The following is a 17,546-nucleotide window of genomic DNA, read 5'->3' as shown; positions in this document are numbered from 1 at the left end:
AGTGCAGTTGTGGACTTTGACACTGTCACTTTTCTGCTTCACTTTGCCAAAGGCAAAATAGAATAAATAGCTAGCTTTGTGCTCAGAGTTGCCTGGGGAGCTTGTTTGATGTTTGTAAGTGCTCTGGTTACCCTCACTATATGATTTTAGATACTTAGGCATTTAGAAGGCTACTATGGTTAGTTAGGAATGCAGAAATGCTTGCGAAAGGGGGAGGATTGGAAGGTATGGAAGAGAAGCTGTACCTGAGAGGCTGTGGGGCCATGGTATGTAATGGAGCTCAGCTCCTCTCCTGTTTGTTTCTGGGACAATGTCAGAGGGTTGCCCTCTATAACAAAACAAAACAAAAAATTCTCAGTGATCATTTTGTATTGCTATGTGTTGAGGAGAGCTTGGAGGACGTTTTTCAAAACCTCATCTTCCTCTCTGAATCAGCCCAGCACTAAAAATGGATGGGCACAAGCTGTCCAGTGAGCATGGCTGTTCTCAGTGTCAGGAATTGGAAAGACAAAGTGAGTTTTCTGAAAACCGGAGCTGGACTTTATGAAAGTAATTAAAGCAGTAAAAACTTTTATTAGCTATAAAGTCAAGAACCAGAAATAGATTGCTTTGCAGTAAGAACAAACTAAAGATTCATCTAGGTATGACTTCAAACTAAGCAAATATTTTGCCTGTGGTTTTAATTTTGCTTGTGTTGGATCGTAGGAGTGAAGCCAGGGTGACTAATGGAAACACAGGTGGAAGTAGGAAATATTTTCATTAATGATCTAGGCAAAAAATGTAGGAATTTACTTATCACAGTTGCTGTTGATGGAGTAGAAAGGCTTTGTTATGAGAACCAAGATACTGTGCAGAAAGCAGTGCATGAGCACTAAAGCAAGGAGTGAGGTGACAGTATGAAATGGAAAGAGACAAATTTATAAATTCTTGTCTAGTCTCTCTGATAAGTTAGACAATCTTTATACAGAAACAACAGATGGTACAACCCTGGCAAATGCATTTATAGTAATGCAAAGCACCCATTGTGGAAAATATTAGTGACCTTAAATAAAACCCTAGTAATCCCTCAGATGAAATACAGTATACACCTTTGATCATCTTTGTTCAGGAAAGATGAATTCTTGAGGTGCAGGAATGTCTGGGACTGTTAAGGAGAATGGATATCCTGTCACAGGCTGATGACCATGGCTTGTTTTAACCTGCACAGTAACAGCTGAAACTGGGTAAGGATTTCTTCCCCTAGTGCCACTCCTTGTCAATGTTATGGAAATGAAGCTTCTCAGAACAAAAATAATTTAATCAAAAGAACACCCAAGCATGAATTTGGCACGTACTCTGGAAGGTTTCTTCTAAACATTGATGGGGGAAGAGTACTCTGAGGAAGCCTCCCAGCAGGGACCATGGGAGCAAAAAGCAAGATGGCTTTTAAAATGGAGTGTTATCAGCCTGTGACGGGGATGGCATGATGTGCCGATGACAGCAGCAAATGCAACTCTGCAGAAAACATAGGATCCGGGCTGATGACCTGTTCGGACGGTTTCCAGCACATCCAATCACTTATCTCACAAATGCTGCAAGTCCGGCAAACTATAGAGCAGGCTGGACATCAGAACAGATGATTGAGCAGTTGAAACAGCAGCATGGCACCGTGATAAAGTCATGTGTTTCCCTGGGTTGTTTTGGTACAAATACACATGCACAGTCAGCAGGAGTGTGACAGTTGCCTGCTCTTCTGGCTCAGTGAGGCTTGCTGTCAGGTGTTTGTGTTAATCTTGCTAGAGAGGCAATGGCCTGCTTAAAGAAGGTAAACATGTACAGTTTGAAGAATGGGTGAATATTCATTCTTAACTTCAGGAGAAGAGGGTAAACATGGTGAGAAGCTTTTGATGCTTGAACTTCTAGATTGCATGAAATACTGTCTGTGCAGGAAGAACATTGAGTTTCATTAAAGAATTGAGCCTCACCTTCCATGTTGTTTATGATTTGAGCCCACCATGTCCAAACATCCATGTTTCTGCCATGGGATAGATTATCTCTGCAGAGTGCAGTTGAGAAAACTTTATAGCTTAAAGGCCCTGCTCATCTGTGCAAAGTAACAGTTTTCTTGGAAACAAAGATGAGGCTGTGAAGAAGAGAGCCCACTGCAAATGTCAGTACCTCCTCCAAGTTTCAGTTGCCTTCTCTAGGTTAGATACAGCATGTGCATTTAAAGAAATGTTCACCAAATGCTACTGTGTAAGCAAAGCCTCCCTCTATTGGGGAGGAAAGAGAATAGCTTCAGTTCCAGCAAACAGTTGTTAGGTTACTTTGTCCTCCTCATAGCGATCAAACAATCTCACGTTACTTGCAAGTCCCTGGTCAGAGATGAAGCTCAGATGTGTACCAAACAAGCACTTGAACTTATTCCTCTGCTCCCATGCAGGCGGGTCTCAGCTGGAGGTGAAACTAGTGCTGCTTTGGAAGCATAACATGAGGATAGAGTACTTAGCTGTGACACCCTGGCCCCTGGACCCATCAAAGCGCAGCACTTGGGTGGAGGTGACGATGGAAGGAAGCTATGACATCTTGCATGACATCAGTTGCACCATGAGGAAGCCTATCACCAGTCTGTACCGTACTACAGTCATCCGGCGCTTCTGGAACACCTTGCAGAGGTGAGCCGGACCATCCCCAGCAGTTCCCAGTGTCCGATGTAACCAAGAAATTCCTTCTTGGCACACTGGGGCATGGGTTATGCATGTGGCCATCCCAACCCAGGGTCCCAAGGGAATGTGCTCTGAGGAAGAGGCATGACTGGCAACAAGCTTGCCGTCTAGCTGACTTGAACTGGCCTGTGCCCTAGTCTGTAGGATTACTTCACGGTGAAGGTATTGCTGCCCCTGTGTCGTGATCCTGTGCTGCAAACCTTAACTCTGACTGCCATCCCATGGAGGTGGCGTGCAGCTGTGCTGTGTGGTCGCACTAGGAGCAACACCTCATGTCTCTAGGCCTGAAGGGCCTGTGGGTTAAAACCATTTCCTGGCCAGGTGACCGTTATTCCCTGTTATCTGGCAGATTCCTCTTCTAGCACTTCATTCCTAACTCTGATCATCCTCCTTACATATTAGGCTGTTACTCTTGAATTCCCTTAACGTGCTCTTTGCAATCAGGCATTGAATCCCAGCATTGCCCTAGAAAGCTATGTTGGTGCCAATGGGCTCCCAATACACAGGGAGTGCTGTGTGTGCAGGCACTGGGCTGACTGGGGCAGCAAGAGGGAGAATGTGGGCTTTTGTGGCTAACTGCTGCTTCTCTTTCAGCATCAACCAGACAGATCAGATGTTGGTTCATCTGCAGTCTTTTGACACAGTCCCAGAACACTTCACCATTCCTGAGAGCACCAAGAATGGGGTGCCCCTCTTCTACATCCCCCCAGGCTCTACCACTCCGGTATGTTCCCTCTCTCTTCCATTTAATATGGGATAGGTTGTCCCTCCTGCCTATACTGTCTTGCACCAGGGGATGCTGAGTCCCAACAGGCAATCAAGACCTTCTGTAATTCTCGGGCTTCGTCTCTTGCTCTTTGTCCTGCTCAGTAACAGAATTCATGTGCAGTGCAGTGCCTGTGAACATCCCATACTTCTTCCTCTCTGAGGCATCACCCTGTGTCTTTATTGCTACAGCTACACCTCTAAGCCCCACAGCAAGTACCCTAAATGTGCTGTGAAGCCTTCTCCTGTAGTGATGTGATGTGTAAGACTGATGGGGAGGCTGACACACTCATTTTTGCCATCCTTTTTCAGTAGATACATCATATGTGTGGAGTTGCTGCTGGCAGTCTTATGCCCTGGTGATGTAGCTCAGCACTATCAGGTGAAGATACAGGATGTGCTGAATAGTTGTTGTTTAATAGGCTTGTTGCTCTGAGCACTCATGTGGAAGGTGCAAGAGAGATACTTGTTATCCGCACAGCAGAAACTAAACAGAATATGAGCTAGTAGTTTCCATTACAAAATTCAAACTCATTGAAGCTCACTGAGCAGAAGTGCTAGCATATCTCTTCCCTGCTAGCAGTGTCCTTGGCATTGGTAGATGACTAGCAGATATCAAAGCTAGGGGAGCTTTACTTTAAGAGAACTATCCCTTTAATTTTATTGCTTAAGCCCTTTGCTTCTTTGGGCTTGCCTAGTAAATTTTCACAATGTAGGGTTAGGTATCCCACAGTATATCTGGAGCGTCCCATCTTATGGCTAACCACCACTTTATTTCTGTGTCAGCAGAGTTGCTATAGTTGGTGGAATCACAGTGTTACCATACAAACGTGTTAGAGTTGCCCAATGCCACCCCTTGCTGGTACCCTATTTGCATGAGCACTCTCAGAGAGTTATCTCAAGTGTTTAATTGCTCTGCTGATGCAAGCCATATATCCCCCTCTCAATCAGAAAGCACACCATTACATATGCCATCTTTTCCATGGTTGATTTACTTGATGCTAAGTAGTTACATTCCTAATTAACTTGACATTTCAGGAACCTAATTTATTTTTGCTTACATTGTACTGCCTGTTTCAATGCGAACGCACTTAGTTATTCTGCTGAGAGGCAGTTACCGAAAGCCAGGGATGTTTCTAGCCTTCTAGGCCTACACAGCTCAGCTGCTAGGGAAATTCATGCTCTCTCTGGATGGAACCAGACAGTTTCTTGCTGAATATTGCCCTGCTGTTTTCTCAGGTGCTATCCCTGCAGCACAGTGGGTCTGACTCGAGCCATTCCCAGTTTGCCTCCTACTGGAAGCCTATCCTTTCCATGGATGCCAACTTCTGGCAGAGGTGGCTGCACATGCATCGTATAGTCCTCCTTCTGGAGCATGACACGTATGTAACTGGCAGGACTGAGCTCACATGCATGGTGTGGGCCAGCCTGGGAAAGCAGGGCGTCCAGTTCAGTCCAGTTGCAGAGCTGCAGCTGTCTTGTGGGTGCCTGTGGCCAAGGGAAGGGCCTCGCTAGTGGAACCTGGTGGATGGTGAAGGCTCATTTATCTGAGAGGGACTGTGGGTTGGGAAGTCATCTTTGTCAAGAGGGGGGCTGTTCTCAGGAGCATAAATTGTTTCCCAAGTTGCTCCTGGGTTTGGATTTCCTGATTGCAGGGGGTGTGGACCATCCAGTTGGAGCTATCCCACATGTTTTTGTTTGGCTGGAAAACATCTTCCCAAAAAGCATTGCTTTCCTGAGGCTGCTCCTAGTTGCAGAGTTTTGTGAATAATTGCATGGAAGGAGATAGAAACGATACAAAGGTGTGCTCTCTGCAAGGTGGAGAGCAGGATCCCTGTGCTCTCAGGGAATGTGGCTCTCGCCAACAGGCACAGGTAGGGGAGGTGCTTGGGTATTGGCTACTGCGAAGGAATAAGGCTGATGTACCCGTTGGAGGATGAGTTGGAATGCATATAGCAAAGTCTCTTAGGGCTTTGGGGGAAGAAGGGAAACTGTGGGTCTAAAATGATTTTCTGTCACACCCTGCAGGCCTGTGCCCAAGCACCTGCACACGCCAGGCAACAATGGCCGCTACAGCACCATCCAGTGCCGCATCTCTCACTCAGCACTCACCTCCTTGCTGCGGGACTGGAGCAGCTTCGTGCTGGTGGAGGGCTACTCCTATGTCAAACTGATACACGGGTGAGTGGCTCCGAAGCAGTCCCATGTGGGGAATCGGGCATATGGCCAGACCAAAGATCCAGTTAGACCAGTACTCTGTGATGGGCCAGAAGCCCATGTCTAGAGGAGGGGATGACAGCAAGACAAGCGGGTACGAAACCCTGCGTATTCTGAACTGCTGCCGCTGCGTTCCAGGCGCAGCCCAGAGGGAGAGAGAAGCCAGCTGGGGGGTTTCTGCATGGCAGAACTGACGTGTGCTGCTGCCAAGCTGTGTGGGCTGTTGAGCTCTGCGGAGCAGGCCTCCACTTGGTCTGACATGACAGAGCAGCAAGCTCCATGCTATTTCATCCCTGTCTCAATCCCTCCTCCCTAGCTCTGAGGATCCCACACCTTCCTCGTTTTATGTGGTACGGATTATCTCCAAAGCTCCCTGCATGGTTCTCCGTCTGGGGTTCCCCATTGGCACACCTGCACAGGCCAGGAACAAGGTGAGAGCTGGCTGGCTGCTTCCTGGGGTTGGAGCAGAGCAAGAAGTTCTGGATGTGGAACTGGTGGGTAGATCACAGGCGGTACTGTGGGCAGGTGTCCTCTAATAACTAACTACTATGTTAAGGCTTAGATGGGTGTGAATTCACTGTAACAGAAAAGGACAGTTGGGACAAAGCTTTCTGTGTTAAGTCTATGAAAGACCTAAACCCAAAGACTCGAAGATCAATAGAATAGCTGGTCACATGAATGTTTTTCCCACTGCTTAATTCAACTGTGGGGCTTGAAATGACTCAAAGGTTATCTAGTCTATCTTTGTGACCAAAGCACAATCAATACTGTCTGTCAGGAACAGCAGATACTTGTCTGACTCATCTGTGAAGACCTCTGTGATGGATGTACTACACGTTCCCTAGGCTATCTGCTTCAGTAGGTGGTGAATTGCATGTGTATGTTGTATCAGTTGGGCAAGGAGGAGTTAGAGTTAAAGTGCGAACAATGCCCCACATGAGCAGTACAGGGAGAGAAAAAGATGTAATACCCAGAAAATGTTTTCAAGAGATGCAAGGCTGCTAGATAGACTTTTAATAACCCCTTTGTATCAAAAGAAATGGGCTGCCCTGGTCAGGTGCAGGAGGCAAGGTTACTGTGTGGACTGTTTCGTCAGCTCTAATGGCTGAGACAAGTCTAGGTGTTCCTAGGTAAAACAGTAAGTATGGGAAAGGTGTCCTGCTATTAAGCTGTGTGAACCTTTTGTTATAAACGAGAGGTTTATCATTAAACCTTGATATTTTGTCTTCATGAAAGAAATCTTTCCTTTGTCTCACTTAGCTTTAGTGTTAGATTAGTCTGAGGAGAAGCTGATAAACATGGGAAGGACCATCTCTTTCTGAGATGATGAACCAGATAACACTAAATGCTCAGGCCTCTGGAGGATCTGCCCTTTCATGTCTTTAGGGGATCCAGGCTTTGGGCACTGGTTGCTGGGCCAGCGCGTGGGCTGGTAATGCCAAGTGACAGCCTTTACGAAGGAGTTCCCTCTGGCAGGTGTAAGCTAATACCTGTCTCACGAAGAAGGTGTGAGACAGGCACCATACCCTGCAGCACTGGGCGAGCTCCAGATCATTGCATCAGGAGCTGTGTGTAGATCATAAATTGTATCATGCACAATCTTTTTCTTCTTTTCTTTGAGAGCTTTTTTGTTTTTTTAGCTGCCATAAGGCTGATTCACTACCCAGTGTGGAAGATGGCAGTAGAACAAGGCAGCCTGCCTTGTTTAAGGGAAAGGGGTTTTTGTGTTGAGCTATTCAAATTTCCAATGTTTGAGGGAAGGAAAGCACCTGGTGGAGTCTGACTTTCAGAAAGCTTTTGGTGATACTCCATATAGGGCACAACTGCAGAACTGGAGTAGGAATGGGGTGTCACAAAATAGAAACCATCTTAGGGAACAAGGCAAGGAAATTGAAAAAGTGCTCTGTTCTCATCGAAGCAGAAGCTGTTTGTTGTTTTCCCAATGTTCTTACTAGTCAAAGGGTAGGGAACTCATCTGTGGATAGGTAGGAGTTAGTGAGCTGGGAAAATCTGCAGGTGGCACAAAGCTATTTGATTTTTCTCTGCCCTTTCAACCTATGTGCTTTGTGGACACCTAAGCAGCATGATGGTGACTGGTGAACATGAGCATGATGGTGAACTGATAACTGCAAAATAGTGCACCTTGGATTTAGGAGCTTAAACACCATAAGCAATTCTTTGCATTACCAGTATGAAACCAGGAAGGGGACCCAAGTGACACTGTAGTACAGACAAGAGCTCTGCTTAACGATTGGGTTTGGGGACACTCCTTTCCATGAATAATGATGGGGAAAGCTGCTGAAATAATTAGTGTTGAGGAGGGAGATGGAGAGCTGCTGTTCTCCTGTTTGCCTACAATGGTAATGGAAATTAAAATGAGTTGAATAAGTATTATGAAAAGAAACCTAACCATGAAAATTTCAAAGAAAACACTGGGGCATTGTGCAGATCAGATGCTGGTGTGGGTAGAACCATACTCAGAGCTGCTAAAAGCTACAAAGAGTAATCAGGAGGTTGTTTTGAAAATACCTTGGAAAAAATTAACCTAAAAAATAACCTAAGCTCCTGAAACTTTTTACCGTAAAGGTCTGACATGTGAACATGATAGTGGGGGACCACATCAGCTGTGGGAACAGTCTGGTTCTGTCTTATATGTACTCATGTACATTTACTGTAGGCTGTTGAGGGGAGGAGGAGGGGAGGAATGAGGGTGGGTACTCAGACTGCTTCTGTGGAGGAGCTGGCATGCAATTAATTTGTTTTTCATCAGAGTTACGGAAGGCGATTTCTTCAGCTTTGAAATCATCTTTGGGGTTTTTTGGACCTTTCTTTGGCTTTTAAAAATATTTCTAGTTGTTAACCATACTCAGAGCTGCTAAAAGCTACAAAGAGTAATCAGGAGGTTGTTTTGAAAATACCTTGGAAAAAATTAACCTAAAAAATAACCTAAGCTCCTGAAACTTTTTACCGTAAAGGTCTGACATGTGAACATGATAGTGGGGGACCACATCAGCTGTGGGAACAGTCTGGTTCTGTCTTATATGTACTCATGTACATTTACTGTAGGCTGTTGAGGGGAGGAGGAGGGGAGGAATGAGGGTGGGTACTCAGACTGCTTCTGTGGAGGAGCTGGCATGCAATTAATTTGTTTTTCATCAGAGTTACGGAAGGCGATTTCTTCAGCTTTGAAATCATCTTTGGGGTTTTTTGGACCTTCTTTGGCTTTTAAAAATATTTCTAGTTGTTAAAATGTGGACCTAAGAGCCCTGTGTCATCTCAATCTTGGTCTTGTCTCAGAAGTAAAATGTCCTTTAACTCCTGCTCATCTGTATATTCAACGAGTGTTCTATTCCTTTTAGCCAGGCTCTTGTTCTGGAAGCTTATTTTGAGTAGCTTATGTCTCCAGACAAAGGTGGTCACATTTACCTTTTGCTTTTGCCATGACAGATAGTGGAGGAGTTGCGGGACCGAATCTTGCAGCTGCGCTTTCCCCACAGGGTCCAGAGTAAGGAGGCAACTCCAAAAGCAAAGAGGAAAATGTTTGGCAGTAATTCTCCCTCCAAGTCTCCACCTGTGGCTGGGGCCCAGTCAGCCCTCTCAGACAGACCCTGCCTTGTTGTGCTGCACAAACCGTTGGAGAAGCTACTCATCAGGTAGTGATGGAGATCCAGGCCATCAGCATAGCCTCCTTGCCCTGGGAAGTGGGAGAGAGGAGGTTCTGTGGGTGGTGCTGGAGCTGCAGGATGAGAGTGCTGTGAAGCTGGTGCTTGTTGGGGTGGGTTTGGGTTGTGTGCCTGGGAATGGCAGCTGTAGTCTTTGAGGGCTGTGACTTGCAGCAGGGAGCCTTGCTGGATTTGTTACTCCTAACTAATATGATGCAGAAGTAAATTTACTTACTGCTGTCTGAGCAGTATCCTCTGCTGGGCTAGCCATGTTCTGCTGCTGGAGGGCTCTGTCCTGGGCCCAGCCAGTGGGCTGTGAATCCAGACAGCTCTAGCCCTGAGAAAAACATTCTTTCCACTTCAGCGAGCCACACTTCTGCTCTCTCCTAGGTATGAGAAGCTGCCTTCTGACTACCGAGCCCCCTTCATTCTCAACCTGGAGCATCCCCCAGTGTCTGGCCCACTCACTATGGTGGCCAATCGTACTGCCTCTTCCACCCTGGCCTCGCTGTCCCGCTACTTCTATCACCAGCGTTGGATCTGGAGTGTTCAGTCAGGGCTGGCACCGGCTGTGCCAATCACCGCTGTAGCCCAGCTCCTTTCCACACTTACAGAGTAAGTTGCACACCTGAACAGGGGTGCTTTCTCCAGCTAGTCCTGGGGACGCAGAGAAAGCAGGGAGGATCTGAGGCCTTATTACAGGTAACAGTTGAAGCTGCTGCGCGCAGGGTTTTGGTCCTGTACACAACTTCTAGAGGTACTTGGGCCAGTGCTTTACCCAGTTCTGCAGCTGCAGTTGAGGAAAAGGAGAATCCTGGAAAACATACAAAAGGGCAAGATGTGTTACTGTGCCTGGACTATGCTGATCTTCACACAGGCTGTCCTGTGCAAAGCGTCACATCTCCCCATTCTCTGTGTGTAGCTCCCTGTCTTGGGAAGGAAGGTGTTATGGGCTGAAGGGTGCAGTCATTCTTGTATTTAAGGCTTGCAGTATGGGTAGAGAAGTCCTTCATGTCTGACTGCCTCTCTGTTGCCAGGGTTCGTCTGTCAGAGGGTTTCCACTTCGCATCCAGCGGGGATGGAATTATCAACATGGTGTTGGAGCTGCCCATACAGGTGAGCCTGGGTGCTGCAGTAGGGACACAATCTTTCATTGCTTCTTCTGAGGTGGATTCACCTTCCTGTGATGGGATTTCCCGCCTGCTTCTAGCACACACCCTTGACTTGTACAGGGAGACCTGCCTCCTCCCTTGAAGTAAAGCAGCTTGTGGGTTGGGCATTTTCCTGTCTTCATCTGCAGTTAGAGAGCTGCTTTGCTGGTAGGGACATGCTGTGCTGGAGGAGTTCTTGGGGCTGGGACGGGCCCCCTCTCACCACCACTGCTGGTGGAGCTGGGTGATGGGGTTGTGTTGTGTAGGGGGGTGCCGGTAGGTGTGGGCTGTTGCTGCTGGCCAGGCTCACGCAGTGTCTCCCCTCCAGATTGATGGCTCAAGTGAGAGCAGCAGTGACAGGGAGAAGCACACCTGTGTCGTCCAATACATCCTTTTCCCACCCCACTCCACCTCCACCAAGGACAGGTGAGGCTGTTGCGCTGCTCCCAGGGAAGACTGGAAGCGGAGTCATGGCTCCAGACTTGTACTTTGCAGGCAGTGTGGGAAGGAGGGAGTCCTCCATCATCTGGTACAGACAACTAGCTGTTGTGGATTGATCACCAGCTAGCTGGGGCTTTGCCTGCAAACCTAGGGTTTGTGTGGCTGCTCTCTCAGCTCTGGGAGGAGCTGCAATGGGCTGCTGGCTTTGTGCCATCTCACAGGACTTGCCTTATGTCTTTCCTCCAGCTTTTCCACAGATGATGACAATGATACGGAGGTAGAGGCCATTGAGGTGGACACAGAACTGAACCTGGTCACTGAGTGCTGGGTAGAGCCACAGAGTGGCCATGTCCACAGTACTGCTGAGAATTGGAAGCACCTCCATGGCTTGCCCTACCAGAAAATACCTAAAGCGGTGAGTCCCTGAAGGGGTAGGGGGGCATGGGCTCTTTTGTGGAGGGAGAAGGGTTTATTGCAAGTGCACCGCAACACTGCAGGTGAATTATTGAGGGACAGAAGATATGGGAATGCTGTTAACAAAAGAGTCTGAGATTTTTCTAGAAGAGGAACTAGGCTACTGGACAGAAAAGGTTTCTGGATTGCAAGGCAATGGATGCAATGCTGCTCTGGGATAGGTGGGAAAATACAAATTACTTTGTCAAGAGCCATTCCATTGGAGGTGAGGAAGCTGGACCAGAGCAGGGATTGCAGGCAGTACTGCTGATGAACCTCCTGAACAAGGCAAAAAGAAGCTAAAGGGCTGGTGGAGAAGGAGGGAGCAATGTGTGAGAATAGGGCAAGTCAGGGGATGGGATTATGGGTTTTTCCTCTCCTTGCTTTTAGGCTGTTTTCTTCTGCATTTTGGGGTAATAATTCTGCTGCATACAGCTGAGCCTTGACTGCTTATTGCAGCTCTATCCCCGGGACCTTGCGTGCATTGCCACCATGCTGACCTTTGAGTACATCAGCCAGTTGTGCCAGAACAAGGAGTGGGTCTGCCCTCCTTCAGACACCAAAGCTACTGAAGGTGAGTCCAGCGTCTACGTCCTAGCAGGTTTGATAGATCAGGGGCAGCTAGGCCCTGAATGTCTCAGGGCCTGTTAGAGGTTTCTGGATGGTGAACAGATATTTTGACAACGACTTTCTAGACTTTGATGGCTGTGGGTCACTTTGTTGCACTTGTGCTAAGCAACCAGAGAAATGGCTTCATCCTGGGAAGGCCAAAAAAGCACTGAGGCTTTCTGCCAAGGCTGGAGAGGAGATTAGATGACCCTGCTTGAGCAGGGGGGGTGGGCCAGATGACCTGCAGAGGTCCTTTCCAATCGCAGCCATTCTGTAATTCTGTGAGAGAGGCTGACTCCTGGAGTGAATGGAAGATGAGCTCAACTATACAGTGTTGGGCAGGGTATGCCTGGGCAGATAGTTGTACAGAGGTTGTAAATGATGTGAAGGAATAGCTCCTCTGTTCTCAGTTACAAGACACAGTTTCCAGAGCAGTTTGTGAGATGCTTGCTTTCTGGTGGTCCTGTTCATTTCTGGACCCTCTGTGAATGCTCCATTAGCCCACAAAGGTAGGGAAGGGGACCTTATGAGGTCTGGTCTGTCCTCTTCCTTCAGGATAGGATTGTGTATTTGATCTGACATAATTAACATAGTTTACTGAGAACTCCAGAAGTATGGGGAGGTGTTCACCCTTGTCAGGAAATCTGTTACAGAATGTCACTATTTTTGCTTTCTTGTCACTAGTTCACTCCATCCTAGATCTTTTGTTTGCTTGCCTTGCAGTGAATAACACAGCAGATATTGGGTGGGTTTGAGGGAACCAGGATCATCCCAAAGGCTGAGGGCAGGACCTGAGGGAGTCCAGTTGGATTGTATCACTGGCCCTGTGGGAGGGGGAGAGGGCCAGGAAAGCTCGGGGCCTGGAGGACAGAGGTTCCTTCCTGAGGAAGAGGACAGGAAACACCTGCAGGGATGTGTGGAGCCTGCCAGATGGGAGAACTCTCCTGAGAGCAGGGGGTCCTTGTCCCTAACCACACTGGTAATTAAGGCTGCCTCTGGCTCCCAGTGTCATCATTGCTCTCCAGCAGTGTTACCTGAGACACTGATGTTTGCGTTTTGTCCCCTGGCGGCTCTGGGCCCAAGCTGTGAAGGCCTCGTGGTGGCTCTCTGTGCCTCCTTGTATGAAGGTTGCAAAAAGCCCAGGGGACACTTACAGTGAAGTACCTCTCTGAAGGTAGCTCACAACCTGCTGCAGCTTCTGGCAGCCTTTGCCCTTTCCCCACATTCATTCTTTGCATCCCTCTGCCCTCCTAAGCAGAGGGAGTTGGGGCAGTGTTGCTGTGTACCTTCACTTGTGCTACCTGAACGGTGTTTAGGGCTGGCACCGTGCATGTGGAGGTAGCCTGGGAGGCAGGGCTATATGGTGCCCACGGGCATGCTACACTCACAGTTCTTGTTGCAGATCCAGACATGGGGGCTGGTTTTCGAGTGCATGAGATCCCATTCCAGTTTAACCTCATGAAGCTGTTGCCCAGGTGCCAACAGGTTGAAATGTTCTTCCTAATGCTGACTAAAGGTAGGTGCCTCTTCACCACCTGCCTCCTCTTGTCCTCCCTCCATGGCTATGGGCACCCTGCTCTGTGTGCTTGTCTCCCTGGGCAGCAGGCATGTGAGAGCTGCCGTGCCTCTTTCAGTAGCTTAGTGCAGTTCTTCCCATCTCTGCAGCCCCAGGGCTGTCCAGGTATATTGCTGTCTTTCTTGGGATGACAGTTTTGGAAGAGTGGCTTTTGAAAACATCAAACCTAGACTGTTGCTCTGTGGTGGTGGTTTCTTGTCTTTAGCCCCAAACATATCCAGAATAGTTACAGTAGCACTGAGTCAGTGTAGGGTGGCTAATGATGCTGGAACTCCAGGGCTTCCTCAGCACCCTCCAAGTCAGCCTTGCAGAGGTGCTGGGGGAAACTCCTGGCTGTGTGCAAGTGTCACTTTGCAAAGGGCTGTCCCCTGGGAACCTGGGCAGGTGGTGGCTGTGGAGATGCTGTCTCTGAAGCTGCCATGGTTCTGTTTTGGAGCAGAGAATGAGGAGGTGACCAAGGACTCTTCGTTTGTGCCCAATGAAATGCTACTAAACCTCTTCCATGGCTGCCTGCAGCATGACCTCAGTGACCGGGAAATCCCCATGGCTGATGCTGATCATGTGGCTTTCATGGAGCAGGTTCTGCAACGGGATCGTGATGGTCATCAACCCCCCTTCACGCTCCCTGTGATCAGAGGTAAGGGCCAGGAGCATGGCAGCAGTGGCATGGGGACCTGGGGTGTTTCAGGAAGCTTGCTTTCAAGTCTCTTCCTCAGCTGGTGTTTCTCAGGTTGTTTTCTCTGTGCTTCATTACAGAAGAAACCCTGAAAGCCTCTGGGACCCTGGAGCAGCAGGATGCTTCTGCATCCTATCATCTTGTTGGCAGCAATGGCACCAGGGATATGACTGGCTCCACAAGTACCCTGCAGGTACTGTTACACTGCTGTCCTTCTCCTGAGCTCCCTCTGAAAGCAAGGCAGCAGCTGTTGAAGAGCAGGAGAGTTAGTAGAAGGGCTGAGAACATATTGAAAGGCTGGTGTTTTCCTCATGCTTGGCAGCAGTTTAAGCTGTAGCCTGTGGCTGAAGTTACACAGGAATCTGGTAGGTGCGTGGGTACTTGCACTCACCATGGGCCTAGCCTGTTACAGCAGCACTGACGCTGTGCCACAGTTTGCTCAGAAACCATGGGCAATCACTGCCTGGAGGTCAGAACTGGCCCCAGCAAAGCTGGCTAAGCATCTTCTGACTGTGTATGCTGTGTTTCCTGGAGCCAGGCTTCTCTGAGAATGGTGCAGGGGGTGGCCCAGGTGACTTTAGCACTGTGCTGACCAGCAGTCATCAAGGAACTTGCTCTGTGTGATTGCTACCTGCCTCAAGGTAGGCCTGTGCCATATGCTATGAGCTTATCCAGCTTCTGCTCTTCCATCAGAGCCTCGGCAACGCAGAGCTCCCTGAGGATGATGTGACCCTGAGTGACACGATGGGGCCCTTTCCTCCACAATGGCGATGTTATGCCAAGCTGGTCAACCCACAGCATGTGTTCCTGACCTTCCTGCCAGCCACCTTCTCAGGTGAGGCTGTCTGTTGTGAGCGAGAGGAGGTAGCAGTCCCAAGCACCTCCTCAGGAAAACAGCAAAAGCAGAATCAGCTCTGATAGGATGGAGAGAAAATTGAACAGCAGAGTCTAGACCCAGTCTTTTTGCACCATATGGCCAGGAATAGAGTAGTACAAAGTGCTGAATGTCCTGCTTTTCTCTCCTTGGATGTGGTGCTGCCTACATAGTGTTTGCAGGCAGGGGATGTGGCTTCAAGTCATTAGCTGGCTGCAATCATTGGACTGTTTTCGCAGTAGGGTTGTTAATGAACGGAGTAAGGAGACTGCTAATGGAATGGTCTGGGCAGGTCCCCACTTCGGGGCATTGGCACTGGTCTGGCTTCCACTGAGCTGCTGGTGAAGGTTGCTAGGCTCAGCTGGAAGTACTCTGTGGAACTACTCCCACTCACAAAGAGGTAGCAGAGACATCTGCCCTCTTGGGAATGTAGATGGAGGGATTAAACTGTTCTCACTGTACAGGGTGATTTTATTTTGTTTTCTTCCAGATGTACAGAAGCTGATGGCTTGCGGGTTGGACAAACCTCCAAAAGATGAGAGTCGATCTGGAGAGGATACCCTGGGACCTGTCTGTGCAGAGAGTGTCAGGGCTGAGGCTGAAGAAGAGGATGCTGCAGTGCCATTACCTACCCTCAGCATAACACCAGCCCATGGTACCTCCCTCAGGACAGCACCTTGCTAAAGTATTAGTATGAGTATCCTTGCTATTCCTGAGCACACTGTTGGACAGATTGAGGTAGGAGGAATAACAGACTGCTACAGCCTGTCAGCTCCTGCCTGGCAGTCAGTAGAGTCAGAGTCAGGACAAGGGGCACAGTGAAGCCTCAGACAGCATTCATGATGTTCATGGTGAGGTGATGGAGTGTAATGCGAGCTGAGTGCCCGTGGCCCAAGGCTGGCTCCCTGTGGGCAAGGAGGTTGCAGGTAGATAGAAGCTGCTACGAATGGCAGTACTGGGCTGCGCTGGAGAGTGTTGTGTCATGATCCGGACTGGCACTACCAGCAGCACATTGTCTTAGGGAGAAGAGCATAGGTCTTGAGGTATAAGGGATTTGATTGCACAGCCCCGGTGCAGTCAGCCAGGCCTGCAATGAGGATGGAGGGTTGTGCTGCTGCAGAAGGTGGTGATGGTGAACAGTCACGGCTGACCAAGAAGGGGATCAGTGTGGTGAAAGCACTGGGCTGAGTGGTTAGGTGCTGGGTGAGGAGAATGGCCCCTGAGGTTTGAGTGTGGTGAGAAGCTTGTAAAACTGATACCTACCTGTGGGTGGTGCTGTGAGGGCTGTGACCTGTCAGACCAGGAATGAGGAGCCCGTTGAAGGCCTTTACCTGAGGATTGTTTCTTTTGCAGAAGTGAGCCGTGACCCTGGAGAACAGGGTGGCCCCTCGCGGAGAGATGTACATATCTCCTTCTGTCGCCAGAACTCACAATCTGAGCTGGGCGACTGCCGCCGATTTCGCTGTCCCATTTACATCTACAGCTGCTCTTTGGAGCTGTTACGGGAACAGCTTGTCAGCCCACGGGCACACCGTCCTCCCCGGGACATCTTTTTCAGGTAATACCAACCACACTTGATTCCTAGGTGGGAAACAGAAGAGCTTCTTTGACAAGAGGTTGGCTCTAGCCCTGCCTTATTCTCTTGACTTGGCCTCTCTGCCTTACTGCAGTCATGGCCTGTGCGTGCCCTAGGGCCCTGATTTACTGTCACCAGAGCTATTTATAGTCTAAAACGTGCTTTGTTGGTGCTGAAGGCTGCGGCTCCTCTTTTCCAGGTCCCAGTCTCTGGAGCGTCCTCCTGCTGCTGCTTGGCTAGACCACAAGCATAAGGAGTTGGTGAGTTACTGCACGCTGCTGCAGGAGCATTCCCACCAGTGCTATGTGAAAGGTGAGGAGCGGCGTGATGGGAGCTGAGACAGCGCTGGGGTTGGGGCTAGACCCTGGGTCTTCTTTTAAGAAAGCAGTGTCTCATTTTTCTGGTGATCTTACACTGAGAAAAGGGAGGAGCTGTGAGACTGATCTCCCACCAGGAGGAATTTAAAAATGCCTCTGCTGCATTCCCTATGGGCCTAGCAGAGGCTGTTCCTGGACCTGTGCAGCGCTGTGGAGAGCAATCCCTTCCTTGACTTTTTCCTCTTTCCTTTAGGGTGGCAGATCCCTAGGCCACTCTGACATGACACAAGCCGAGGTTAACGTGTAGCATTAGGCATCCTGGCTGAGTCTTGCCTCCCAGCATCTGCACTGACTGCAACTCTGTGCTGGGACGTGGTGAAAATCTGTATGTTGCTATTGCCTGACTCCCATGGCCTTGCGTCCTTGTGATGGGGCACTCAAGCACTGTGTTTGATCTGTAGGGCTGTTCAAGAGCCTTCAGCAGTCACACAGCATCAGCTCCCAGGACCTACTTACAGCCATGG

General features: G+C 48.9%; 1 protein-coding gene across 1 annotated transcript in view; it reads left to right on the top strand.

The window, feature by feature from the left end:
• The window catches only part of SZT2 (SZT2 subunit of KICSTOR complex), a 62,036-nt gene that overhangs the window by 11,927 nt on the left and 32,563 nt on the right, over positions 1-17,546 (top strand). The window contains exons 10-28 of the mRNA XM_035893547.1: positions 2,423-2,654; positions 3,300-3,429; positions 4,710-4,852; positions 5,499-5,651; positions 6,004-6,118; positions 9,135-9,340; positions 9,740-9,964; positions 10,387-10,465; positions 10,829-10,926; positions 11,188-11,356; positions 11,854-11,968; positions 13,406-13,519; positions 14,016-14,216; positions 14,336-14,448; positions 14,949-15,090; positions 15,620-15,784; positions 16,483-16,687; positions 16,905-17,017; positions 17,484-17,546. The exon at positions 17,484-17,546 is cut by the window's right edge and continues 178 nt beyond it. Coding sequence (XP_035749440.1) covers positions 2,423-2,654; positions 3,300-3,429; positions 4,710-4,852; positions 5,499-5,651; positions 6,004-6,118; positions 9,135-9,340; positions 9,740-9,964; positions 10,387-10,465; positions 10,829-10,926; positions 11,188-11,356; positions 11,854-11,968; positions 13,406-13,519; positions 14,016-14,216; positions 14,336-14,448; positions 14,949-15,090; positions 15,620-15,784; positions 16,483-16,687; positions 16,905-17,017; positions 17,484-17,546 — 2,781 coding nt within the window. The remainder of the gene's footprint in view (positions 1-2,422; positions 2,655-3,299; positions 3,430-4,709; positions 4,853-5,498; positions 5,652-6,003; positions 6,119-9,134; positions 9,341-9,739; positions 9,965-10,386; positions 10,466-10,828; positions 10,927-11,187; positions 11,357-11,853; positions 11,969-13,405; positions 13,520-14,015; positions 14,217-14,335; positions 14,449-14,948; positions 15,091-15,619; positions 15,785-16,482; positions 16,688-16,904; positions 17,018-17,483) is intronic.

Source organism: Egretta garzetta, unplaced genomic scaffold (assembly GCF_000687185.1).
Source record: "Egretta garzetta isolate BGI_Z169 unplaced genomic scaffold, ASM68718v1 scaffold75, whole genome shotgun sequence".
Taxonomy (NCBI): domain Eukaryota; kingdom Metazoa; phylum Chordata; class Aves; order Pelecaniformes; family Ardeidae; genus Egretta; species Egretta garzetta.
Note: the sequence above shows the minus strand (reverse complement) of the source record. Positions and strands in the feature narration are given on the sequence as shown.